The sequence below is a fragment of the Podarcis liolepis genome (assembly GCF_965112155.1).
Source record: "Podarcis liolepis genome assembly, chromosome: 7".
Classification (NCBI taxonomy): Eukaryota; Metazoa; Chordata; class Lepidosauria; order Squamata; family Lacertidae; genus Podarcis; species Podarcis liolepis.
Genome location: NC_139561.1, coordinates 77,239,083 through 77,266,388, shown reverse-complemented (window position 1 = coordinate 77,266,388; position 27,306 = coordinate 77,239,083). Strand labels below are relative to the sequence as shown.

At 45.3% G+C, this 27,306-nt stretch overlaps 4 protein-coding genes and 1 long non-coding RNA gene across 10 annotated transcripts in view; all 5 read left to right on the top strand.

Moving 5' to 3' along the window:
• Positions 1–24,637, top strand: part of LOC310712399 (interferon-inducible GTPase 5-like) — a 65,864-nt gene extending 41,227 nt beyond the window's left edge. Inside the window, exons 2-3 of one of the 3 annotated variants that reach the window (XM_083515426.1) lie at positions 19,670–19,805; positions 22,661–24,637. In XM_083515426.1, the coding sequence (XP_083371552.1) occupies positions 22,677–23,834 (1,158 nt within the window). In that variant the 5' untranslated portion in view covers positions 19,670–19,805; positions 22,661–22,676 and the 3' untranslated portion in view covers positions 23,835–24,637. Of the gene's footprint in view, positions 1–19,669; positions 19,814–20,373; positions 20,475–22,660 lie in introns of those variants that run through there. The other 2 variants (XM_083515425.1, XM_083515424.1) reach the window with 2 other exon arrangements.
• LOC310712383 (interferon-inducible GTPase 5-like) overlaps positions 1–27,306 on the top strand; it is a 323,482-nt gene that overhangs the window by 253,177 nt on the left and 42,999 nt on the right. Inside the window, exon 3 of one of the 3 annotated variants that reach the window (XR_014528868.1) lies at positions 9,340–9,646. The exons of the other annotated variants lie outside the window; for them this stretch is intronic. The gene's annotated coding sequence lies outside the window, so the exon portion shown is untranslated. Of the gene's footprint in view, positions 1–9,339; positions 9,647–27,306 lie in introns of those variants that run through there. 3 annotated transcript variants of the gene reach the window in all.
• LOC310712385 (interferon-inducible GTPase 5-like) overlaps positions 1–27,306 on the top strand; it is a 190,647-nt gene that overhangs the window by 145,600 nt on the left and 17,741 nt on the right. The window lies entirely within an intron of this gene.
• LOC310712430 lies at positions 782–27,068 on the top strand. Its single transcript, XR_014528883.1, has 2 exons — positions 782–1,639; positions 26,904–27,068. It is a non-coding gene; the product is annotated as an uncharacterized lncRNA (long non-coding RNA).
• Positions 3,379–8,712, top strand: LOC310712402 (interferon-inducible GTPase 5-like). The gene is made up of 2 exons (XM_083515429.1): positions 3,379–3,682; positions 7,437–8,712. The coding sequence occupies exon 2, from the start codon at positions 7,465–7,467 to the stop codon at positions 8,695–8,697; it is 1,233 nt and encodes a 410-aa protein (XP_083371555.1). The 5' UTR covers positions 3,379–3,682; positions 7,437–7,464; the 3' UTR covers positions 8,698–8,712.

Genomic DNA, 27,306 nt, shown 5'->3' with positions numbered 1-27,306 from the left:
AAAGGGTATAGAAAGTGGGATCACGTATAATCACCCCAGTATAAGCTCAGATATGAATGCTCAATAAAAAGGGCATCTGGAAGATCCCTACAGCCTACCTCAAACTGATGCCTTCCAGATGTGTTGGGCTTCATTGGCCATGCTGGCTAGACCTGATGGGAGTTGTAGTCCAAAACCTCTGAAGCATTACTTGCTTTGGGAAGGCTGAGGTGAAATACTACTATATTGTGGGATTAGGACAGAACTAAACCACCCCACCCACAATTTACCCCTCTATGCGTGGTTGACAATGGGGAGTTTCAACCATTTGTTTCATTGTGGGGGGTCATAATGGCTGCCTGTTTTTGTTTACAGAAAGAACACTGTAAATGGTACAAATTAAACTGCACTGTACAATGTGTGGCAAAGTCCCAGGAAGATCTGTAGTCACATTGCTTACCTGCAGGCAGGGATCTGCTTTTTAAAACTTATTTTGCAATGACACATAATATTAGGTAATTTATAGATGATATACGGTGACGATAAAGGCTCACGAACCATGCCAGGGCCAAGAGGTAATCTTTTGCAACAGAAAGAGGCGTTTCCGCTTAATGTCTTTTGAAAGTTTTATTGCAAGCTAAATATAAGCATTCTAATTTTAGCACCCACATAGAACAAGCACAACCCCTGTGGGGAAATGAAAAATACCTGTTGCTGCTGCCCCTTCTTACCTCTTTTTCAGAACATCTCTGGAGCACAAAGCTGGTCAGCAGTGCCTCTATAGATGTTCTGAAAAAGAGGTAAGAAGGGGCGGCAGCAACAGGTATTTTTCATTTCTCTTTCTGCAATCCTCCCAGTGGTCATTCCTCCTCTGGTTGATTGTCTCCAGGCACTGCAGGCACCTGCAAGGGCAGGGTTAATGTTGCATACATGAAGAGTTGTTTTAATGATATATATTAACCTTTTGCTGGTGAGCCCCCATTGCTCTGTCCCAGCTCCTGCCAACCTCACAGTGTGAAAGCATGCCAGTGCAAGTAGATAAATAGGTACTGCTGCGGCAGGAAGGTAAATGGTATTTCCGTGCGCTGCTCTGGGTTGCCAGAAGCGGCTTAGTCATGCTGGCTGCATGACCCGGAAAAACTGTCTGCGGACAAATGTCGGCTCCCTCAGCCAGTAATGCGAGATGAGCAGCGCAACCCCAGAGTCGTCTGTGACTGGACTTAATGCTCAGGGGTCCCTTAATTTAACCTTTACCCAATGTATAAGAATTAAGACCAATACCAAAAGGAGACTTTGGGACAAATGGACTTTTTACTATATTTCTAATTCTTTCAAATGAATTTTTCTGTATCTGATGGCAGACTAAAAAACCACCCACTAGTGTCCTGTGTGAACCTGCTTGAAGGATGGTATCAAGCTGTAATTTATGCAGGCTGCAGCATTCACCTTTCTTCTCTCTCTCTCTCTCTCTCTCTATATATATATATATATATATATGCTGCATTTGCTTTTTACATTAGGAACAAGAGTTAGCTCTCTATCACAAGTCCCATGCAACATCTATTTCACAATGCTCTTTCCCTCATACACACTGAAACTGAAGGAGGGCATTCAGCTAGACAGGAGCCTCCCCAGTGCATTTGTGAACTAGAAAGTTGAGGTAATTTTAATCTGTTTTAGTATTTTAACTCTTGCAAACCGTTTTGAGGTTTTGTTAGAATCAAGCGGAGTATAAGCTTTCATGAGATAAACTAATTGGTTAAAATAATTTCCTTGCCACTGCCAGGATGTTTGTGTTATAATCAATGCTGCTTTCACATGGTCAGCTTTGGGAGCTGGAGCTCTTTCCACACATGCACCCCGACTCCGTCTCCTTGCAGACTGGACAGGCAGGTAGCAGCTGCATCTGCAAAGCCAACTGAGAAGTGCCTGCAGGAGGATTTCTTGCCCCACGCTCTGAGTGCCAGCAGAGGCTATTTTAATCTGAAATCTTTTGACACACTGCACTGCAATAAGGGTTCAGAAACCCAGTCAGGACCCAGCCCAGTCCAAGAAAGGATTTGCAAGAAAGAGGAGGACCTACAGCAACCCCACTAACTTTCGTTTTCTCAGAAATCACCTGTTTGAGCAGAGCTGTGTGTGGGGCAGGGGAGGGGGAGAGGGGAACTTGTAAACAGGATCTAATTTCTGCTCCAAGATATTAAAAACCCAAAGCTACTTTCCCCTTTCAAGGTTATGCAGGGTATACAGTTGCAAATCATCACCAGCAGAGCATTTAGTTAGAAATATGTGCCTGTACCTGTTTATTAGGCTTTTGTCGGAGATAAGCTCAAAGTACCTTGGTGATTTTAAACTGCATAGGGGTTTTCAGTCACTGTTCGGGGTCTCCCTTCAGAAGTATGTACAGTGGTACCTCGGGTTAAGTACTTAATTCGTTCTGGAGGCCCGTTCTTAACCTGAAGCTGTTCTTAACCTGAAGCACCAATTAAACTAATGGGGCCTCCTGCTGCTGCCGCACAATTTCTGTTCTCATCCTGAAGCAAAGTTCTTAACCTGAAGCACTATTTCTGGGTTAGCGGAGTCTGTAACCTGAAGGGTATGTAACCTGAGGTACCACTGTATGTCATTCCAAGATCAAAACCAGTGATCACTGCTGATCTTCAGTGCACAGCTACAACAAGGCACAGCCCATCTGTGAGTTTATGGACATTCCCAGTTCATGGAACTTGACAGTGAAACCTGACAGGTCTGAGCATGTGAACCAATATAACATCCCTTATGATGCTTTTCCATTCTCAGCATTTTCTGCAATGCAAATGGGTCACATGATCAATGATGTGCAGGAGGCCCTCAGTAGACAAGTTAGTGCTGAAAGGGCTCCCTAAGCAGAACAAAGTATTTCTGCACATGCTAATGAAATCCTTTCACTGCCAAACCCCCCCCCCATCTTTTTAATGCAAATAACAGGAGAGCGGGTTGGAAGAAAGAACTTGACACACTTCAGACATGAGGCAGAACCTTGTTGTCATTGCATTCTTATATTAAAAGTCTGTGCCCAGTGCGCATCTGATGTACTGCAGATGCTGTTCTGGTTGTGCAACCATGGACGTCACCTGCCCTGATCAGCCGAATTCTCCTCATAGCGCTGCTCTGCTCCCCCAGCTTGCCATTTACACCCCAGCCAAAGGATTTTATCCAATATACTCATGCTCAGAGCATACCAGCTGAAATGAATGGACCTGATTAATTGGAAGGTTGTTTTTTGTTGTTGTTTTTAAAAAAGGGAATTTCTACGGTACTTTGCAAATATTTCACACTGCAGTAGTAGGAAATGCAGACAACTCAGGTGCTGCTGAGACTGACACAGAGGCAATAACAGCACAGGTAAAAGATTACTTCCATGGGATGCTTCCACAGATGATCCTTTGGGACTTCCCAGAAAAGGCAGCATCCCCGCTGGCAAACGGGCTGCTTGGACTCTGGCCAGGAATGCGGCTTCGGCTATTTGTCGCGATCTTATTTCATCCTCGCTGGCTACCTTCGCTTTCTTTTTTGCTTTTAGTAGTGTGAGGGTCAGGAGAGAGAGAGGGTATAAAAGGGAGACAGAGGGAGAGAGCAGGACGGATCAAAGCACGAGAAACCTCGAAGCAAAACCTCCGAGAAGAGGACTGAGCTTGGCTGCAAAAAATCGGTTCGGCAGCAGGTAAGGAGTTGAACTCTGCGTTTCTTTTTGAGCTTGTTTGCGTTAAAGGAGACTCTAAGCTCCTTGCTTGGTGGGTGACAGATACAATTGTTGTTGTCGTCGTCTACCTTTTACCTTTTTATTGTTATTTTTTACATTTTTATTATTATATTAACCATTACATTATAGCTACTGTGATATCATATATCATATCATATTATAAACAAAAACAATATTATTAATAATGATGTTGGAGAAGGCTGCCCTTCTTCCCCGCAGCAAAGGGAATAAATAACATGCCATCACCAGGGAGCAAGCAGAGCTGGTGCTACTAATCCCCTCCCCCCCCACAAGTTTAATAAAAGAGGTTTATTAGCATTGCAATGCAGTTCATGACCCCGCCCTATGGTTACTAGGTTTTTCCCCAATGAATCCAGGGGCACTTGTTTCGTTTGTTTTTTTCTTTGAAGCTGAGTAGCAACAGGGAGTCAGTAGTGAGGATGGTGAGGCAAAGGACCCTGGGCCCAAGCACACATGCATATTGTACTGGGAACGTCTGGCAACCCTACCCCACCCTCTTTGTCAGAGCGGGGAATGGGGTGCAGAAGAGAGGAATACAGCAACTTCTATTCTCCAAACAATGCCCTGAGTGCTGACGAGGCAGAGACCATCTGGGCTGCCCCTTAGTGCAGAAGCAAAGCATAAGAGTTTTAAGTAGCTGCCCTGAAGCCAATGCCACCCTTTTGCGTGTTAATTCAATATATCCCTCTGCAGACCCCCCCCCCCCCCCAGTTCCTTCAAGAAAGCAGCAGGAACACGGCTGCGTCCCAGCACTTGCTGGAGTGTAAAAATGCTATCTGTACACCACTTATCATTAGAAAAACTGCATGGCAAGGGTTTGAGGCAGGACAGGGCAGAAGATGCTGGAGCTTCTCTTCGTTCTGGGTAGGTGCTGCCTGATGAGCCATGATAGCTATGTGGGTTAGACCAGTGTTTCCCAACCTTTTTTGGGCAAAGGCACACTTGTTTCATGAAAAAAATCTCGAGGCACACCACCATGCCAGATGGGGAAAGGTCACTTTTTACTTATGTAAAAAAAAATAAAAAAATTGTAACAGCATAGAAGGTAATGGTTATCTCTTTGATGTCTGATGGGAGGGCATTCCACAGGGCGGGCGCCACTACCGAGAAGGCCCTCTGTCTGGTTCCCTGTAACCTCACTTTTCACAGTGAGGGAATTGCCAGAAGGCCCTTGGCACTGGATCTCAGTGTCTGGGCTGAACGATGGTGGCGGAGACGCTACTTCAGGTATACTGGACCGAAACCGCTTAGGGCTTTAAAGGTCAGCACCAACACTTTGAATTGTGCTCGGAAAGATACTGGGAGCCAATGTAGGTCTTTCAAGACTGTCGTTACGTGGTCTTGGCGGCAGGTAGCAGCGCTCACAGCTTACGGACTGCACCGTGTAACAGGTGTCTGCCCAGAAGCCTAAGGCGGACAAGCCACTGAAACAGGCATTCAGAATCCATTCATTTCATAAAACCTGCAGGGCTCAATCTCTGTGTTTGTGTATGTGTGTGTTTCTGTTTTGCCCAAGGGTCTGGGGGTGGGAGAGAGCTCTTTAACATGATGCTTTTAAAACAATTAAATTATCAACAAACAAACCTGATGATACGAATAGCAACGTCAGGTGCTACCGGGGGGGGGGGGGAGAAGGGGACCTACTTGGAAGTAAATACTGCATCGAGGCGCAATTAGCGCTGATTTAAGGTGCACCAAGACTGCCTAAAAACCTCACCAAAGATATGCAACAAAGCGCTTCGTTGCAGAGGGGAGAGTTTGTGCACCCTGGAGGCTGGAGGGCTTCTATTCTACATGCGGGGGTTGGGGGGGCGAGGAAAATGTGCTCCGTGGGGGGGGCGGGGACGGCAAGAAAAGGAGCTGAGCTCTAACTATAGGCTCCCACGCTTGAGCAGGCCCGACTCGGTGGGGCGGACCACCCTCTCTCCTGGAGGAGGAGGAGGAAGAGGAGGAGGAGATTCCCATCCACGGCGTGGCCTCCCGCGCTCCTGAACGGGAAATCTCTGCAGCCCAAGACTCTCCGCGAGGCAGCTCCTCCCTTCCTGCCTTGAGCCGCCTCCAGCCGCGCCCCCCTCCCCAGTTATCTGCTGCCTGCCAAGCCCCGCCCCTCTTCATTGTCCTCCCCTTCTGTTTATACACAAAGACCCCCCATCTTCTTCCCCCTTCCCCTTCCTCCATCCCTCGCTTTTTTTCCTCTCTTTCCTTTTAAAAAAAAAATATTTTCTCTTCCCTTTCTTTTTTCCCACCCTTTCTTTTTTCTCTTTCTCTCCCCCCCTCCTGCCTTCCTGGGTTAAAGGATTTGAGCAATGGGTCTGGAGGTGGAGCTCATCGGAGGATTAGCCCGACTCACCCGCCTCCCTCCCACGGCACACCAGGCAACGTCCGGCGGCACACTAGTGTGCCGCGGAACACCGGTTGGGAAACACTGGGTTAGACCATGGTGCCGATAACACCAAGGCTGCAGGTCCCTGAATGGATCAGCCGCATATTCCTGCATTGCAGGGGGTTGGACTAGATGATCCTCAGGGTCCCTTCCAACTCTACAGTACTATGATTCTACGACTTTCCCAAGTCGCCCTCTCGGGGCTTTCTGTGTCCTTCCATAACTGTGGTACCAAAGATGAAACTTCCCTTCCCCAAGCACTTTACTCCTGCTGCAAAATCGCCTCCCCATATCAATTCAAACAAAGAAACAAACAAACAAAACCCCACTGATAACACCCCACACTTAATTTATCGTGCAGCTAAGTCCTCAGAATGTCTTTAATGCTCTTTTTTCGTTTAGCGGTATTTCATTCATTTATTCATTATATTTATATGGCTTTCAGGACAAGATAATGTTGCTGATAATGGGTTGTCTTCAACTAACATTTACTCAGAGTAGACCTATTAAAATTAATGGATCTTAGGCATGGTTATTAATTTCATTGAGTCATCGCTGGGTAAAGGTTAGTTGACAAGAACCCAGTGTGGATATTTTCCCCAGTACTGCACTTTAAGAATATTTCTGGGCTCTTTCTGCATCACTTATTTCTACCCTTTGACTCCTTTTTTTATCTCCCCCTTGGTGATATTTCTAAAAATATTCTTCATTTTATGGTCACTTTTGTGAAAGTGGCAGGACAAGACTTGGCCAGAATATACTAGGGATACGCACAGTGCATTGGCTTATTTTTTTTTATTAAGTGTTTTTTCCAAAGTTTTAGCAAAAAAAAAAAAGAGGAATCCTTAGTGTGTGTGTAAATGCTTCCTTTAGTCAAATCTCTAGAGCAGGCATGGCCAAACCCGGCCCTCCAGCTGTTTTGGGACTACAACTCCCATCATCCCAGGCTAACAGGACTAGTGGTCATTGATGATGGGAGTTGTAGTTCCAAAACAGCTGGAGGGCCAAGTTTGGCCATGCCTGCTCTAGAGGAATGAACAATTTGAGTTCAAAAAAGATTCACATCTCACATAAACATGTTTTAAGGGTTTTGTGTGAATGCATGCACATATAGATTTCTGAGAGATTGACAACAGGCACAATTCTTCACTTTATTGAAATACTACCAACTGCTGCTCAAACAACCCACTAGTCTCAGTGACATGCCCTAAGTAAATTGATTTCCCCACATAAACCACAGATTGTAAAGATGACCAGAAAAGTATGTGGAAAGATATCATTTAACTATTAGAGTTTTCTTCTCCTTCTCAGATAAACTGAGCCGCAAGGAATCACTGCCATGGATCCTGCCATAACAATAGAAACCTTAAGAAAAGACCTTGCTGAATTGAAGGCTGCTTTGGAGAAAAAAACATTTGAAGCTGTTTCAGCTGAAGCTAAAGAGCAGTCAAATTTATTAAATAACATCACGTTGGAAATTGCCATCACAGGAAAAGCAGGTGCCGGGAAATCATCTTTTGTCAATGCCCTGCGAGGAATGAAAGATCATGGAGAGGGTGCAGCTCCAACTGGGGTGACAGAAACAACAACGGTGCCACAAGAATATACATGCCCCACATTCCCCAAAATCAACATTTGGGATCTACCAGGAATTGGAACAAATAATTTTAGTGCAAAGGAATACCTAAAGAAGGTCAATTTCAACAGTTATGATTTTTTCATCTTTGTCTCCTCGGGACGCTTCACTGAGGATGACACCAAATTGGCTCTTGAGATCCAGAAAAGTAAGAAGAAATTCTACTATGTGCGCAGCAAAGTGGATATCGATATAGATAATGACAGGCGGACAAAAGGCATCGATGTGGGGGACACCGATGAGATGATGCAGTCTGAGAAGGAAACTCTTGACATTATACGGAAAGATAGCTATGATAATTTGAAGGCATTAGGTGTGTCTTCTCCAAGGGTCTTTCTAATATCAAGGTGGGATTTGAGCAAGTATGATTTCCCCCTCCTTCAAGAGACCATTGAGAAGGAACAGGATGAAATCAAGAGAGTTGTTTTGATTATGTGTCTTCCGATTTTAACAAAACATAGCATTAAAAAGAAAAAGGCTGCTATGAAGAGCCTGATATGGAAAAGAGCCATGGTGAGTTGTACTGTTGGGATGATTCCTATCCCATTCCTCTCGCTTAGTTGTGACATTGCAATTGTGGTATCGACAATGAGGGATATCTGCAAAGTTTTTGGCTTGGATGACGATTCCCTCAATATACTAGCAAATCGTGTGAGGAAACCTTTTGAGGAGTTGAAATCTGTTATTGAACATACCCCAAGCACCGGTGATATCACGAAAGAATTCACCATGGATCTCCTGGAGAGGACAGCAATGTGGAGAGAAATCACAGTGGTAGAGCTGTTTCTGGATTTTATACCTGTGTTGGGGTCTCTCTATGGTGGGGTCAATTCTTTTGCTACCATATTCTGCTTGCTGATGAATTTCCTGGAAAACGCTGTGGAAGATGCAGAGAAAGTTCAGGCAAAGGCTGCTGAGCCTAAGAGACGCAAGTAAACAGCCAATACATCTACATGGGAAGAGACATCCAGGTACAACACGCATTATCTCATCTTTCTATTTGAAAGCTATTTAGAGCTATTTTAAAGGAAATCTACCCCCAAAAATCAACACTTCTGACTTTTCACAGACCTTTTTACCAATTTTCAAAAATTCTGCCTGGACACTACTTCCAATGGACGAATCCCAGACATAAGGCAGCCCTATTGTAACAAAGCTTAATCAGTAGCCTGCCTGGACAATTTTTGTGTGGTGTAGTGGTTAAGAGCGATAGACTCATAATCTGGGGAACCAGGTTTACGTCTCCGTTCCTCCACATGCAGCTGCTGGGTGACCTTGGGCTAGTCACACTCCTTTGAAGTCTCTCAGCCCCAAACACAGAGTGTTTGTTGTGGGGGAGGAAGGGAAAGGAGAATGTTAGCCGCTTTGAGACTCCTCAAGGTAGTGATAAAACGGGATATCAAATCCTCTTCTTCTTCTTCTTATATCCTACCTGTCAGTGTTAAAACGACGGATGTCTCCCCCTCCGACATGCAGCAAATTTGCAGCAGCAAAACGTAAAGTATGGAGAAAAAGTATGCTGCTACGCTTAAGTAAATTGTGATGCAGAATTAATGTCTGCAGGATAATTTAGCAAAGGCGAATCTTAAAATTACAGCCCTGGATCAAAAAGTTACTGATCTTAATGAGGAGATATCAAAATCTGAAGCAGTTGAAATTAAACAAGATCTAACACAGATATCGTTTTGGGTGGGATCCTGCGAGACATGCTTATCCATGCAAAAATATACTATATAGTTTTGTAGCCTTTAGTATATTTTGTGGTTATTTTGTTATTGCTGCTTTTTAAAATGTTATAATGTATTATCTTCCTCCTTTGATTGCTATTCTTTCCTTTTGCCTTATTGACTTAATCTCAATAAAATTATAAATATTAAAATTTTAATTTTTTTCCCCCCTGAATCCTCCCTACTGCAATTATTTCCCCAACTGTTCTAATTTTAGTTGTAAAAAATCATTTAATCCAGGCATGGGAAAGCTATAGGCAACAGTCCAGATTTAGTTGTCCTAACCTGAACCACAAGCCTGTTTTCTCTCAGCCTCCTTATTGTAATGATTAATCTATTCTTTACTTCACCAGCTGGGTGGGTAGGGGAAGCCTGAGCCTTTGGGGAGGGTTTTTTTCTCTGGAAATAAGCATACACAAACCCACAAATTTCCTTGTATTTTAGGATGCTATGAAACAGAGAAAGACGGGTTCATCTTCAACATAGTTGGAGGAGAGGGAGTTTTGGGTGTCCTCCTGCCACAAATAACTCTAGATCGGTGCTTCTTATTCTTTCTTTTTGTTTTGTTTTGTTTTGTTTTGTTTTGTTTTTGAGGGATATGTGCTTTTTATTTTCCTTTTTTCTTTTCTTGGTTTTTGAGAAAACAAAAAAACCAGAGACGACAACATCAGAACAAACAAGACTTCAAATCGGGTCTCTGTCCATATCAGAGCTTGGAACTAGTTCAAGTTCAACATGTCCGTAAAAGAACTAATTCCCATTCATGTTCATCCCTTTATGAAACAAACCAGTTCTCTTTATGTTCAGTTACAGATGGGTAGCCGTGTTGGTCTGCCATAGTCAAAATAAAAAAATTCCTTCCTGTAGCACCTTAAAGACCAACTAAGTTAGTTCTTGGTATAAGCTTTCGTGTGCATGCACACTTCTTCAGATACACTGAAACAGAAGTTGCCAGATCCTTCTATATATAGAGAAGGTGGGGAGGGGTATTACTCAGAAGGGTGGTGGGAATCGGAGATTGGCAGATGGTTGAGATGAGCCTGATGAGCCTGTTGACGACTCTTAACGACTGTAATAGGTCTTACAGGAAAAGGCAAGGGGTGAGGAGGTGAGAAATGGCTTGGTCAGGTATAATGAGATAAGAATCCAATGTCTCTGTTCAGACCAGGTCTCTCCATTGTTTTAAGTTTGGTAATGAGTTGCAATTCAGCAGCTTCTCTTTCCAGTCTATTTCTGAAATTCCTTTGTAGTAAAACAGCTACTTTGAGATCTTGTATAGAATGTCCTGGGAGATTGAAGTGTTCTCCTACTGGTTTCTCTGTTTTGTGATTCTTGATGTCAGATTTATGTCCGTTTATTCTTTGGCGTAAGGTTTGGCCTGTTTGTCCAATATAGAGAGCTGAAGGACACTGTTGGCATTTGATGGCATACACAATGTTAGACGATGAGCAATTAAATAGTCCCGAGATGGTATGTGTGATGTTGTTGGGGCCAGTAATGGTGTTGTCCGGGTGTATGTGGCAGCAAAGTTGGCATCTGGGTTTATTGCAGGCTCTGGTGCCAGTGTCCGTGTTAAGTCTGGTTGTAGTATTATTGTGGGTTAGGAGTTGTTTAAGATTGGGTGGCTGTCTGTAGGCAATGAAAGGTCTTCCTCCCAGAGCTTGAGAAAGAGAACTGTCATTGTCCAGGAGAGGTTGTAGATCTCTGATGATGCGTTGAACTGTTTTAACTTGGGAGCTGTATGTGATGACTAGTGGTGTTCTGTTATTTTCTTTTTTGGGTCTGTCTTGCAGCAAGTTCTCTCTGGGTATCAGTCTGGCTCTGTTGATCTGTTGTCTAACTTCATCTGCTGGGTATTTTAGTTCTGAAAAGGTTTGTTGTAGATCTCTTAGGTGAGAGTCTCTGTCTGTAGAATTGGAACAGATGCGGCTGTAACGTAGTGCCTGGCTATATACAATGGACTGTTTGGTATGTTTGGGATGGTAGCTAGAGGCATGTAGATATGTTTGTCGGTCAGTTGGTTTACGGTATAAGGTGGTGTCTATGCGTCCATCCTGTATTTTTATAGTAGTGTCCAAAAAATGTATTTCTTGCATAGAATTATTCATTGTAAGGTTGATTGTGGGGTGAAAATCATTGAATTTCTGGTGGAAGGTGTCCAGGGTCTGTTGACCATGTGTCCAGATGATAAAAATATCGTCAATGTATCGCAGGTACAAGAGAGGTTTGAGTGGGTAGGAGTTTAGGAAACGTTGTTCTAAATCTGCCATGAAGATGTTGGCATACTGTGGGGCCATGCGGGTGCCCATTGCTGTGCCGCTGATCTGAAGGAACAGGTCATCACCGAATTTGAAGTTGTTGTGGGTAAGGACAAATTGGCAGAGTTTGGTGGCAAGGTCCGCTGTGGTTTTATCTGAAATGGTGTTCCTTATAGCCTTTAAACCATCGTTGTGTGGGATGTTGGTATATAGAGATTCCACGTCCATAGTAGCTAGTATGGTATTGTTGGGAAGGTTATTTAAAGATTGTATTTTCCTCAGAAAATCTGTGGTGTCACGTACATAGCTGGGAGCACTGATGGCATATGGTTTCAGAACAGAGTCCATATAACCGGAGACACCCACTGTAATAGTGCCAATACCTGAAATGATGGGGCGTCCTGGATTTCCTGGTTTGTGTATTTTAGGTAGAAGATAGAAAGTTCCTGGTCGAGGTTTCTTATCTCATTATACCTGACTAAGCCATTTCTCACCTCCTCACCCCTTGCCTTTTCCTGTAAGACCTATTACAGTCGTTAAGAGTCGTCAACAGGCTCATCAGGCTCATCTCAACCATCTGCCAATCTCCGATTCCCACCACCCTTCTGAGTAATACCCCTCCCCACCTTCTCTATATATAGAAGGATCTGGCAACTTCTGTTTCAGTGTATCTGAAGAAGTGTGCATGCACACGAAAGCTTATACCAAGAACTAACTTAGTTGGTCTTTAAGGTGCTACAGGAAGGAATTTTTTTATTTTCTCTTTATGTTCAGTTCACTTCAAGTTCATCCAAATTACCCTTGGCAATTTTTTTTGTAGAAATACTCTAAAGCATTTAGAAAGTGGCAATGAACTTGAAAATGAGCCAGAAATCATTCTTCATTTTGCTCCAACATCAACTTAATTCATGTTCAGGTTACCCAGCAATTATGGGAACTACTTTCACATGTAGTTCAGATGTTTTTCAAACTAATTCAGTGCACATTGAACTTGTTCATTCCAATCACTAGCCAATTGTTTTTGAGATTGTTATAGTCCATGCTTGATTTTACCAGCTGCTGAGATAAAAATCCAAGTTTTTCCAGCTGTCGGAGGGGGCTACACTGACAGCTACTAGCAGCTGCACTAAGAGATGGCTATGCATAGGCTATGCATCAAGCTGGGAGTCAGCAACACCAGCTCTTATTTGTGGAATGAGTTTAGCCCTCCTCAGAATGCAACTTTTCTGCAAAGCCTTACAGCCTTAAAGCCTTGGAGGTTGAAATGTTCCCCCACTGGCTGCCAACACAAATAAACAGACAAAGTAATATAGTTTTTATTGACAACTAGCAAAACACATTCAAACTCACTAGGTGTTACCAAGTATCTGTGCATGTACTCTCTCTGCTTATATCTGTGTTTTGGGTTCCAGACAACTCTAACCAAATAAAGCTCTGTGTCCCCATTCATTATAATGAGGAATCAAATAATCCCCTTTTGGCCAAAGTGGGTGAAATTTGCAGGCATAGGAGACCCTACAAATTGGATTGAGCCTACCTAAATCCAGGGGCTCTTTGTGGAGGAAGTTAAGTGGGTTTACTTTCCTCCATACTTATTTGATATTTTCATGGGTGGGGGGTTATTTCTGATCTTAACATAATTAAGAGGTGTCTGAGTTTTGTGAATTTTTGCTTATACATTTTTAAAAAGAACTTTGCAGCTTCACCCTGGCCTTTCTGGTGCTAAGCCTTACAGGCCACAGATAAACCTAAAGTGAGAGGCAGAGTTCTTGGTTTTGTTGTTTGTTTCCTTGTTCATTAAAGCAGAGCAACATAGGAATCTAAGAAAAGGAGGGGTACCCTACCTGGAATAAAGGTCTCTCTTAAAAATATAATCCTCCATTGGCATGTTTTATCCTCAGCTCTTTAGTACTCTGGTGGCAATGTTATGAATGGTTGTTTTGCCAAATGCAAGTTGGTTCTTTTAAACTGAGTTTCAGAGCCAATACAAAACACAAGTGAGTGAGAAGATTTAAGATTTTATTCTCAGCAGCAAGCAACATCTACATTACTAAGCAAGCACTTCAATCTGCCACTTGGAAGCCCTCAAAAAGTGGCAAAGCGTCTCCCCAGGTAGCCTTAGGTTTGCACGGCCCTGTGATCGATCAGTCTGAGCACAAACTTCTCAGACTCTGCCCAACACCATCTGATTTACAACACTGCTTTGGCTTTCTGAACAGCTGAGAGCGAAGTGCAAGGGACTTATGTTCCATGTTGAAGCTTCTGTGGTGTTGAAAATGGAACTTCATGAGGAGAATTATGGCAACTGAGAAAGAGACTTGGGACAAGTATGGCAGCAGGGACTCTAGAGCCAAGTGTTGTTAGCCAAATTTCAGTTTATTTAAGAACATATTTCACTTGCGCTGTGCATCAGATCCAGCTCAATTTCTGGATGCTGACAGGAGGAGAAGAAGCAGGCAGAGGGAGAGGACAGTTAACAGCAGAAAGCAGAGAGGAGGGGAAGAGCAGCTGTAATCTGAGCTCTGACCAAAGGGACAGATAGATGTGTGAGAACGATAGTGGGCAAGACCTGGGAATGCAGGAAATACGCTCTGCCAAATCTCTTAGGATTTCAAAAGTAGGAGAGATGCACGAAAGATAGGGGAAGAGAAGGTGGGGGCTTCCGTGTTGGGGAAGGGGGAGGAGCTGAGCCGGGCAACTCCATCTTCTGGGGATGGTGGTGAGTAGAGAAGCTCCGTCTTAGTTTGTTGCTTTAGCAATAAATCTGAAATAATTAACAGCCAGATTCGTCTCACGTTTGTGGGAGAGACCAAGCCATAACAGATTGCTCGGACTCACTTTTTCTCTCATGCCGGAGGCCAACAGAGAACGTGATGGAAAGGCAAGTGCGGAACGTGGGGAATGCAGCTGGGGGAGCAGAGGGAGGGGCAGGAGTGCCCACGGACCCATAATAGAATTGAGAAGCTACACAGGGCAACTCAAATCACAGCTCGATACGCTAGGAGGAGCTCTAGATGAACAAAGGAGGTTGGACCTCAGGGCTGGCAAGGGGCCTGGGGTTCATCCTGCAAAATTCAATGGGGACCCAGAACTTTATGCTGCCCTTAAAACGGAATCCAATTACATTTTGGATGTGACATCAGCCAAATTTAGCTTGGACAGACAGCGGATAGCTTATCTGATAAGCTGGCTGGGAGGAACAGCAAAGGACTGGGCCATTACTTTAATGGAGGGCCAGCACAGCACGCTGGGAAAGCTGCAGGAATTCTGGGGACAGATGTTCAAGAGCCCCATGGAGCAGGCAGCGGATGAGCAACAACTGTTGAATCTGCAACTGGAGGGGGGAGCTCTGTGGCCTCTTACTGGACTGCTTTCAATGCCTTATTGCAGAGAGTTGGCTCGGGACAGAACACGGGACCACTGGCAGCCATGTATGTAGCAGGATTGAACCCATTGATCCTGGATGAGATGGCGAAGATGCAACCCATGCAGTCGCTGGACGAGTTAGTCAGAGCCTCCCTACAGCTGGGGTTACGTCAGGAGCAACGGACGTTAGAAAATAGGGGGGCTGGGGGGCCTCCGCTAGTAAGGAGCCACACTCCAAGTCTTTCTGCACCAGGGATGGGCGACCCATCCAGCCAGGGGCAAGCAGTTGAACCAATGCAGATTGGCTCGGTAGAAAGAGGGAAGACTAGGATGGCATGGAAAGAAGGGAGTCCATGGCGTTGGGAAACACACAGTTGCTTTGTGCACGGGAGGCAGGAACATTTGGCGAAACTGTGTCCCGATAGGAAGGTGGGGGGATCCCTGTCAGGGGCCAGTGTAGAAGAGAGGCCCAAACCCCAAGAGACACAGGTGGGAAACGGCAACTACCTGCCTGCCCCATCTGCACTGAGAGGGAGTTGGAGGGTGGGGGTGGTGAAGAGCTCCAGCTCCCAAGGCTGCAGGAAGCTGGAGGACAAGCTGGGGGAAGGGAAGGCGAGTCTCTCTGCATGAGCCTGTAGAAACCCTTGAAGGGAGCAGGGCCAGGGGGCCTTGCATGATGTCCCCTAAAGCTGAGGGTGTCAGATAAGACACGGGCTTTGCAGAGTGTCTAGGAACACTCTGAGAAGAGTTTGGTGTCCTTCTTGTCTGCCTGGCTTGCAAAGCCAGCTTGTCATGCGGGCTCTATAGCTGCTCTGCACCCTGCAGAATGTTAGAATGTTTCTAAAAAATAAACTATTTCTTCCTCATGTTCAGTCTTGTAATATGAAGCCATTGGATCAGGCCCTACCCTCTGGAGCAGAAGAAAACAAGCTTATTCCCTCTTCTGTGTGACAGCCCTTGAGATAATTGAAGATGGCTATCGTATCTCCTCTCAATCTCCTCTTTTCCAGGATAAACATACCCAGCTCCTTCAAGTGCTCCTCATAAGGCTTGGTTTTCAGAGCTTTGGTCATCTTGGTCGCCCTCCTCTGTACTCATTCCAGCTGAAGGATATGAGGAGCTTCCAGTTTCAACATCACTGTCTGCATCATGTTTTCTCCTCACCCAAGCGAATGACACCTTCCTAGCTGGGAGCAACTTTCCAGAGTAGATTTTAGAGGAGATGAGGGGGAGATGAGTTGAAAAAGAGGACAGGGACTCCTGCCCCATTAACATTTATGTAGAAGGGGGAATATCAGCAAGTATTTCCCTCAGCAAATCTCCTGAGAGAAGTGGGCAAATTTATTATTTTCTGTTTCTCTCAGTTTCTCATTTTTCCAATATTTAAGTTCAGCTCCTCACATCTCCCTATCAGTTGGGTATTTCCATTTTTAAAATGTTCTCATGAAAATTCATCATGAAAAAACAGCTTTGAATTTCTTTTGATCCCAAGCAGACTTCACTTCAGCAAGGTCTTTTGTTAAGATTTCTATTGTTATGGCAGGATCCTTGACAGTGATTCCTCGTGGCTCAGTTTATCTGAGAAAGAGAAGAAAACTGTAATAGTTAAACGATAGGTTTCCACACACTTTTATGGACATTTTTACAATCTGTGGTTTATGTGGGAAAATCAATTTACTTAGGGCCCGTCTCTACCAGCGGGTTGTTTGAGCAGCAGTTGGTAGTATTTCAATAAAGTGAAGAATTCTGCCTGTTGTCAATCTCTCAAAAATCTATATGTGCATGCATTCACACATAACCCTTAAAACATGTTTGTGTGAGAGTTTTACTTAGCATAGACACACTGAAATTAATAACTATGTCTAAGGTCCATTAATTTTAATAGGCTTACTCTGAATAGATGTTAGTTGAAGACAACCCATTATCAGCAACCTTATCTTGTCCTGAAAACTATATAAATATAAGGAATAAATAAATGAAATACGGCAAAGGAAAAAAGAGCATAACATCCTTTTTAGAATTAAAGACATTCTAAGGACCTAACTGCATGATACATTAAGTGTGGGGTGTTATCAGTGGGGTTTTGCTTGTTTGTTTGAATTGATATGGGGAGGCGATTTTGCAGCAGGACTAAAGTGCATGGGGAAGGGAAGTTTCATATTTCGTACCAGTCATGGAAGGATACGGAAAGCCCCAAAAGGGCGACTTGGGAAAGTCATAGAAACATAGTACTGTAGAGTTGGAAGGGACCCTGAGGGTCATCTAGTCCAACCCCCTGCAATGCAGGAATATGCAGCTGGTCCATACAGGGACCTGCAACCTTGGCATTAGCAGCACCACAGTCTAACCAACTGAGCTATCCAGGCTCATCAGGCAGCACCAACCCAGAACCAAGAGAACCTCCAGCATATTCTTCCCTGCCTTGTAGCCTTGCCATGCCATTTTTCTAATCAGAAATGGCTCATAGATACCATTTCTACATGCCAAAAAGTGTTCCTGCTGCTTTCTTGTAGTGGTAATATCCATCAACTGGGGGGGGGGGGCTCTGCAGAGGGAAATATTGAATGAACCCTCGAAAGGGAGACCAGGCGCATTGGCTTCAGGGCAGTTTCTTAAAACTCTGACCACTACCAAGAAGGCTCTCTGCCTGGTTCCCTGTAACCCCCCTTCTCACAGGGAGGGAACCGCCAGAAGGCCCTTGGAGCTAGACCTCAGTGTCCGGGCTGAACGATGGGGGTGGAAACTCTCCTTCAGATACTAGGCCAAAACCCTTTAGGGCTTTCAAGGTCAGCACCAAAACTTTGAATTGTGCTTGGAAACGTACCAGGAGCCAATGTAGGTCTTTCAGGACCAGTGTTATATTGTCTTGGTGGCCACTCCCAGTCACCAGTCTAGCTGCCTCATTCTGGATTAGTTCTAGTTTCTGGGTCACCTTCATAGGTAGCCCCAATTAGAGTGCATTGCAATAGTGCAAGTGGGAGATAACTCGAGCATGCACCACTCTGGCAAGACAGTCCACGGGCAGGCAGTCTGCGTACCAGGTGGAGCTGGGAGACAGTGTAAGAATGCAATGACAACAAGGTTCTGCCTCATATCTGAAGTGTGTCAGGTTCTTTCTTCCAACCCTGTCTCTGCATAGACCTCACTTGTTATTTGCATCAAAATAGACGTGTGTGTGTGTGTATGTGTATGTGTCAGTGAACGTATTGCATTAGCATGTGCCTCTGTTCTGCTTAAAGGGAGCCCTTTCAACACCAACTTGTCTGCTGAGGAACTCCTGGGCATCCTTTGTCACGTGACCCATTTGCATTGCAGAAAATTCTGAGAATGCAAAAGCATCATAAGCATGTTATATTGGTTCACATGTAGTGCTGCTCAGACCTGTCAGGTTTCACTGTCAAGGTCCATAGGCTGGGAATGTGCATAAACTCACAGACAGACTTGCCTTGTTGTAGCTGTGCACTGAAGATCAGTAGTGATGACCGTGTATCACCAATTTTGATCTAGGAATGACATACTGCATTTTTCCATGTATAACACACCCCCATGTATAAGACGCTCCCTATTTGGGGGGACTACAAATTAAGAAATTTGTACAGTGCACTATCCGTGTATAAGATGAACCCAATTTTTAAACATTATTTTAAGGTTAAAAAAAACCCCTAGTCTTATACACGGAAAAGTGTGGTACATACTTCTGATGGAAGACCCCGAATAGAGACTGAAAACCCCTATGCAGTTTTAAATCACCAAGGACCATTGAGCTTATCTCCGACAAACGCCTAATTAACTGGTGCAGGCATGTATTTGTTACTAAATGCTCTGCTGGTGACGTCACGCAGAACTGTTTATCCCTGTAAGTTCTGATTCTCCTCACAGATTTGCAACTGTATACCCTGCATAACCTTGAAAGGGGAAAGTAGCTTTGGGTTTTTAATATCTTGGAGCAGAAATTAGATCCTGTTTACAAGTTCCCCTCTCCCCCTCCCCTGCCCAACACACAGCTCTGCTCAAACAGGTGATTTCTGAGAAAACGAAAGTTAAGGGGGTCGCTGTAGGTCCTCCTCCTTCTTGCAAATCCTTTCTTAGACAGGGCTAGGTCCTGACTGTGAGTCTGAACTCTTACCGCAGTACAGTGTGTCAAAAGATTTCAGATTAAAATAGCCTCTGCTGGCGCTCAGAGCGTGGGGCAAGAAATCCCCCCTGCAGACACTTCTCAGTTGGCTTGGCAGATGCAGCTGCTACCTGCCTGCCCCGTCTGCAAGGAAACTGTGTTGGGGGATGTGTGTGGAAAGAGCTCCAGCTCCCAAGGCTGCAGGAAGCTGGAGGACCATCTGGGGGAAGGGAAGGCGAGTCTCCCTGTGTGAGGCTGTAGAAACCATTGAAGGGATAATGCCTGAGGGCACGAGTGAGCCTTTGGGACCTTCCCTTTTAAAGGCAGCTGCACTGCTGGCAATCAGGCTGCTTGGAGCTCCCTCTAGCGGGGAATGCGGCTCTGGCTGTGCGTTGCAATCTCGTCCTCGCTCGTACTTTCGATTTCTTCTTTCCTTTTTATAGTGCGACGACCGGGAGGGAGAGCGAATAAAAGCGGGAGCGAGGAAGAGAGTTGTACGGAGAAAAGCCTAAGAGACCAGCAAACAAAGCCTCCGAAGAGGGAACTGAGCTTTACTGCAAAAAATCGGACTGGCAGCAGGTAAGGAGGTGAGCAGTTCTCCTGGGGCTCTGATGATTTCCGTGTTTTTTTGTGTTTTTCTGAGCGTGTTTGCGTTAAAGGAGACTCTGAGCTCATTGCTAGGCGGGGGGGGGGGCAGAATCGTTTATTTTTACTCTTAATGATGTTGGAGAAGGCTGCACTTCTTCCCCGCTGCAAAGGGAATAAATAACATGAAAAATCCAGGAAGCAGCAAGGAGAGGTGGTGCTACTCTTAAGAGTTGTATGTAACTGCTCTGAAATCAACACGGGTCTCCCTTTCGAACGCTGACGCGTGTTCATTCGACATCCCCCTCTGCAGCTGCTACGAGGCTGCCCTCCTTCTGGTGCACACAGCCCTCCCTTCCAGGCTGCTCTTCGCCCGCATACCCAACACACACCTGGAGCAGGGAGGGGGGGGGAGAGAGGGAGACCTCATTCATTAGCCTCTCCCGCTCCTTTCCCTGCTCTTTCCTCACCTTGGATGCCAGGATCAGAAGGAAAAGAGCTCCCATCCCATTCTCTCCCTCCCTGAAGGGAAGGTGGTGGGGTGGGGGGAGAAAGAGAAAGGACCCAACATCCGGCCAATTTTCCAATCTGGATGATCTGCACTCCCCCCCCCTCCCTTTCCTCTCCCAGCAACACCAACAAGAAATCTCAGCAGCCGCCCAGGTAATTTCCAGTCAGGAGTGTGAGGAAAAGTCTCTCACTCCTAAAAAACTTCGGAGAAGGGGGAAGAAAATAAAGGTTTGCTGAGGGGTCAGGAGGAGAGGAATTTGTGGTTCTTCCACAGGTTGGGGAGAAGGAGGGGGGAGGCTGTCTCCAATCGGAGAAGAGAAACCATTTCCTTGGAAAGCTGATACAGTGGTACCTTGGTTTGCAACCGCTTTGGATTACAACCATTTTGGGTTACAACCATGTCAAACCCGGAAGTGCCTGTCCCTTTTTTTGGATCAACCCCAATTTTTTTTGGGGGGGGGAGGCCCCATTGGCAAAAGCGCACCTTGGGTTAAAACCTGTTTTGGTTTACAACCGGACCTCCGGAACGGATTATGTTTTTAAACCAAGGTACCACTGTAATGTGCAGCTTGGGGGAGGGGGAAGTGGGTGGAGAAATTAGACACATAAGGTGTACCTGGTTATTAATTACTTAAATCAGTGGTTTTCAACCAGTGAGGCGTGGCACCCTGGGGTGCCTTGAATGGTGGTCAGGGGTGCCATGGGCAACACTGGCCTCTGTCCCTCTTTAATTCACTCCCTCATCTGATGGCCTCTGGTGTCTCTGCCTCCCAAAGGCTTGAAGAGCTGTTTGTTGCTGCATCCCTGGCTACAAGCTCCCCAGGCGAATGGTGCCTCTGGGGCTGGCCAGGGGGTGCCTGTTTCCAGGAGCTGAAGCGGGGCCTCAGGGTAAGCAGGCAAGTGGGCGAGGGAGCCCAGCCAGCCAGACCACCAGCCCTTGCTGTTGGGAATGGACAGACAAGTCCCAGGCCCCCGTGGGGCAGTGTGAGGAGGCACCTCTCTTGAGGGCAGGGAAGACAACTCAGAGAACAGGGGCGGCATCAGCAGCTGCCCAGAGGACTCCCAAGGAGAGGGGAGAGGAGGCTGAGGGAAGACTTAACAAGGAGTGGGGTTGTTTGAAAAAAGATGAGAGGCTGCCAGCTCTGCAGGCAAGGGGTGACATAACTGGGCTTCTGAGCCCCACAGGGGTGCTGCAGAAAGAAGGTACTTGGTCAAAGGAGCTGGGGACCCAAAAAGGTTGAAAACATCTGACTTAAATGACAAGCAGGGGCAGAATTTACATGCAGTGTGTAAAGGTAGGATGCGCTCTTAAAACATTCTTAAATAAAACTGCCCCAACCCCTTCTTCTTTTTGACCAAATCTTCTTCTTCTGCACCTTCAGACCGATAACTCTTTGTTGCATCTTTCTAAAAAACATGTAAGGTTTAATCATCAATGTAATGGGCACAGCGTCCCTCCCCAACCTAAAAAAAAAATCAAAAATTAGGAAGTGCAGTTTCTTAAAATGCTGAGAGTCCCCTTCCTCATGTCCCTCTCTGTATTCAGGGCTCTTGGGCTCTGCTCCTGTGTCATGGAAGCAGAGGAGTGGTGGGAGGCACCAGTTGGGGAACCCCCAGGGGAAGAATCTCAGAGCCAAGGGATTGGGGGTGGGATGGAGATGGAGATGAGTGGTCAGAGGGAGAAGAGAGAGCAGACTGGGAGGAGGAGAAGATGTCAGAAGCTGAAGAGTCAACAGGGTTTAGTGAGCAGGAAGAGTCTGTGGCAGAGAGTGGTCCAGAATCAGAGGCAGAACTGGAGGGGGTCAAGAGGCAGAGTAGAGACAGGGAATCTCCCCCTTGTGGTGTAACCAGTTTCCCTCCCCCCCCCCCCCCAGTCTTCCAGAACATGAAGAAGAATGAAGAGGGTAGAAAAATGAGAGACAAGACAAAGAAACCTCAGGTTGCTGGGGGAAAAGGAGACTTAGAGAGCGGGGAATGTGGGGACCTTCAGTCCTCGCAACAGCTTCATTGGGGCAAGAGATACTGGGAAGAGTTGCTGTGTTCACTTGGCCTGCGCTTTTGGTTTTCTTTGAGTAAAGAGATAACTTCACAGACAACGGGTGTTTTATTGCTCACCAACTCCAGCTCCTGATGTCCCATGACCTTTGGGCACTTTATCCTTGCACTCACTTCTGAATTATGGGATGTGATGGGATTCATACCATCTACCTGTAAAGCTTTGTTGCTTGGCAAATGATAATAATATTGGCGACGCTGGAAATTTTACGGAGGGCATGCCACTAATGAATGCTTCTAGTTAGGCCAGTCGCATAACATTTTCCTGCTTCCTTTCTCTGCAGCGCACCGAGATCCACAATGGTGGAAGACTTTGAGGTAGCCATTTCTCAGGGCCAGTTGGCAGACTCTATGTCACACGTGCTGGCAAAACCACTGCACTTTTTCAACAGCACTCCGCTCAACATTGCCGTAGTAGGAGAGCCCGGCTCCGGGAAGTCCTCCTTCATCAATGCCATGCTGGGTCTTCGTGCCAATGACCCACGTGCCGCTGCGACTGGCATACAGATGACGACAGTCCAAGTCAAGGATTACCCACACCCGACACTTCCGCAAGTGATCCTTTGGGACCACCCTGGAAGGGGAATGGCAACTTTTGAGGAGGACAAATTTGAGAAGAAGGTCGATTTGAATCACTTTGATTTCTTCGTCATCGTCGGCTCCCAGCGCTTCCGCTCCACCCATTCTGACCTGGTCCGTGAGATCCAAGATATGGGCAAGAGCTTCTACTTTGTGCGCACCAAAGCAGACCTGGACCTGTCGGCCGCCAAGAGGCAACAGCCATCTGACTACAATGAGAAGAAGGTCCTCTTGCACATCCAGGAGGACTGCAAAGAGTGCTTGGTAAGAGAAGGAGTGAGGGACCCACAAGTCTTCATCGTCTCCAACTGGGAAGCCGACTGCTTTGACTTCCCCCTCCTCCAGGAAGCGCTGAAGAACGATCTCTTGCGGCTGAAGAGGCAAGCCTTCCTGCTCCGCTTCCCTAGCATCTGCCGGCCTATCTTAGAGAAAAAGAAAACCACTGTGAAGGAGAAGATTTGGACCAAAAGGCTTTGTTTGCTGGTTGCTCTTGGAAGCCCAGTTCCCTTCCTTCTTCCCATATTTCTGTTTAGAAAGTTCCGCTCCTGGTGCTTCCTGGACTTTGGCCTGGATGATCCATCCCTTGCAGCTCTGGCCCAGCGTGTTGGAAAGACAAGCACAGCCCTTAAAGCAGCAATGCAGTCCCTGGGAATGTTCTCTGCCATTTTATGGGTGCTGCCAGACTTGGTGGGACTCTCAGTGATGGCTTATGAATATCACCGCTGGGAGCATTTCCCCATCTTTGGCTGCCTTCTGTCCGGAGGGATTTCGCTTCCTCGCACCTACTTCATGCTGCAGAAATGCATATTGGGTGCTGCTGATGACACCCAGAGGGTTTTGTCCAAAGCTCTTGAGGCAGAGGGGAAAAAGTCCATTTAGCAGCAAGCAGATGTGCCATGATGACTAAGTGCTTGATATATAGTATCTGGTGAATTATACGTTTCCATTTTTTAAACAACCATCACCAAAAGACATTAAGATAATAATAATCAGATGATCAGGTTTTTTATTTTTAAAATTCCATAAATCTTAGGCTTCTCATTTTCAAAACACCCTAAGTGAAATAATCTGAATGCCAGCATAATACCCCCTCAGTTACTTTAAAATTAGTATCTCTATCCAATGTATAAGAATTAAGACCAATACCAAAAGGAGACTTTGGGACAAATGGACTTTTTCCTATTCATACTTCTTTCAGTCCACTGATGAATTGCTCTGTATATGATGTCAGACTAGAAAAACTAGTGACCTATGTGAACCTGCTTGCAGGGATGGTCTCCAGTTATAATTTATGGAGGCTGCAGCATTCACTTAAAGCACGACTGTAATTGTTTCCTAGTTTTATTGGTTTATCTCTTTGCAAACTGCTTTGAGGTTTTATTAGAATCAAGCAGTGTATAAGTTTTCATGAAATAAACTAATTGGTTAAATTAATCTCCTTGCCACTTCCAGGACGTTTGTGTTATAATCAACACTGCTTTCACATGGTCACTCTAATTATTTTAGAAATGTCCAGCAAAATCCAGATCTACGGCAGCCCATGTCGGCAGTGTAGCTTTTTTGGGGGAGAAAAAACCATACACTTTTGTGTTTGGATTTTCTCCTTTTAAAATATGGCCAAACTGGCTAATCAGCTTTCAGTTTTCCATGAAAGTCTCATAAATGAAAAATATGGTGAATTATCTAGGACCCCCCCCCCTCATTCTTTGGCGATCACTTGTAGCCAAGTAAGACTGTCTTCCATAAACACGGTTTTAACAGTGAGTCCATGACTGTGGAGGCCAATTCTGGATCCACATGTCCTTCCACAGTGGGGACATTGGTTTCCAGGCAGGAGTAGATCACAGTGTGGATTTGCCAAGCGTCCCTTCCTCTTAGCATGTTTCTCCCTAGCGTCCTGAGTTCGAGTGTCTCCAAAGCCCATGGCACCTTTGATAAAGGCCGTTCTACAACTGGAGTGCTCACAGGGCAGTGTTTCCCAGTTGTCAGTGTTTATACTACATTTTTTTAGATTTGCCTTGAGACAACATGTCATCGACACAATAAAAATACATGGAGGTGTGTGTTTATAGTGGGCCATCTAGATACCATTCCACTCTATTAAGAGTTCAGCAATAGTTCCCCAATGTCACTCAGTTATTATTGACATCTGGAAGATCACTCTTGCTCTGTAGGGTGACAAAAGTGGGCAACACACACACCCATGAACATTTGTGTTACGAAAAAGCTGCTGGGCTTTAGCAGGAAACTATGGAGTCTGTGCCTATTGCAAATGAAGCAGAATGACCATCCCAAAACATTTGCAGATGCAAAGGGTATAGAAAGTGGGATCACGTATAATCACCCCAGTATAAGCTCAGATATGAATGCTCAATAAAAAGGGCATCTGGAAGATCCCTACAGCCTACCTCAAACTGATGCCTTCCAGATGTGTTGGGCTTCATTGGCCATGCTGGCTAGACCTGATGGGAGTTGTAGTCCAAAACCTCTGAAGCATTACTTGCTTTGGGAAGGCTGAGGTGAAATACTACTATATTGTGGGATTAGGACAGAACTAAACCACCCCACCCACAATTTACCCCTCTATGCGTGGTTGACAATGGGGAGTTTCAACCATTTGTTTCATTGTGGGGGGTCATAATGGCTGCCTGTTTTTGTTTACAGAAAGAACACTGTAAATGGTACGAATTAAACTGCACTGTACAATGTGTGGCAAAGTCCCAGGAAGATCTGTAGTCACATTGCTTACCTGCAGGCAGGGATCTGCTTTTTAAAACTTATTTTGCAATGACACATAATATTAGGTAATTTATAGATGATATACGGTGACGATAAAGGCTCACGAACCATGCCAGGGCCAAGAGGTAATCTTTTGCAACAGAAAGAGGCGTTTCCGCTTAATGTCTTTTGAAAGTTTTATTGCAAGCTAAATATAAGCATTCTAATTTTATCACCCACCTAGAACAAGCAGGACCCCTGTGGGGAAATGAAAAATACCTGTTGCTGCTGCCCCTTCTTACCTCTTTTTCAGAACATCTCTGGAGCACAAAGCTGGTCAGCAGTGCCTCTATAGATGTTCTGAAAAAGAGCTAAGAAGGGGCGGCAGCAACAGGTATTTTTCATTTCTCTTTCTGCAATCCTCCCAGTGGTCATTCCTCCTCTGGTTGATTGTCTCCAGGCACTGCAGGCACCTGCAAGGGCAGGGTTAATGTTGCATACATGAAGAGTTGTTTTAATGATATATATTAACCTTTTGCTGGTGAGCCCCCATTGCTCTGTCCCAGCTCCTGCCAACCTCACAGTGTGAAAGCATGCCAGTGCAAGTAGATAAATAGGTACTGCTGCGGCAGGAAGGTAAATGGCATTTCCGTGCGCTGCTCTGGGTTGCCAGAAGCGGCTTAGTCATGCTGTCCGCATGACCCGGAAAAACTGTCTGCGGACAAATGTCGGCTCCCTCGGCCAGTAATGCGAGATGAGCAGAGCAACCCCAGAGTCGTCTGCGACTGGACTTAATGCTCAGGGGTCCCTTAACTTAACCTTTACCCAATGTATAAGAATTAAGACCAATACCAAAAGGAGACTTTGGGACAAATGGACTTTTTACTATATTTCTAATTCTTTCAGTCCCCAAATGAATTTTTCTGTATCTGATGGCAGACTAAAAAACAACAACCCACTAGTGTCCTATGTGAATCTGCTTGCAAGGATGGTATCAATCTGTAATTTATGCAGGCTGCAGCAATTCACCTTTCTTCTCTCTCTCTCTCTCTCTCTCTCTCTCTCTCTCTCTCTGCTGCATTTGCTTTTTACTTTAGAAACGAGTTAGCTCTCTATCACAAGTCCCATGCAACATCTATTTCAGAATGTTCTTTCCCTCATACACACTGAAACTGAAGCAGGGCATTCAGCCAGACAGGAGCCTCCACATTTGTGAAATAGAAAGTTGAGGTAATTTTAATCTGTTTTAGTATTTTAACTCTTGCATATCTTAAAGCATGACTGTAATTTCCCCCTGTGATTTTATTCTTTTATATTTTTGCAAACCGTTTTGAGGTTTTGTTAGAATCAAGCGGAGTATAAGCTTTCATGAAATAAACTAATTGGTTAAAATAATTTCCTTGCCACTGCCAGGATGTTTGTGTTATAATCAATGCTGCGTTCACATGGTCAGCTTTGGGAGCTGGAGCTGTTTCCACACATACACCCCGACTCCCTCTCCTTGCAGACGGGGCAGGCAGGTAGCAGTGCATCTGCAAAGCCAACTGAGAAGTGTCTGCAGGGGGGATTTCTTGCCCCACGCTCTGAGTGCCAGCAGAGGCTATTTTAATCTGAAATCTTTTGACACACTGCA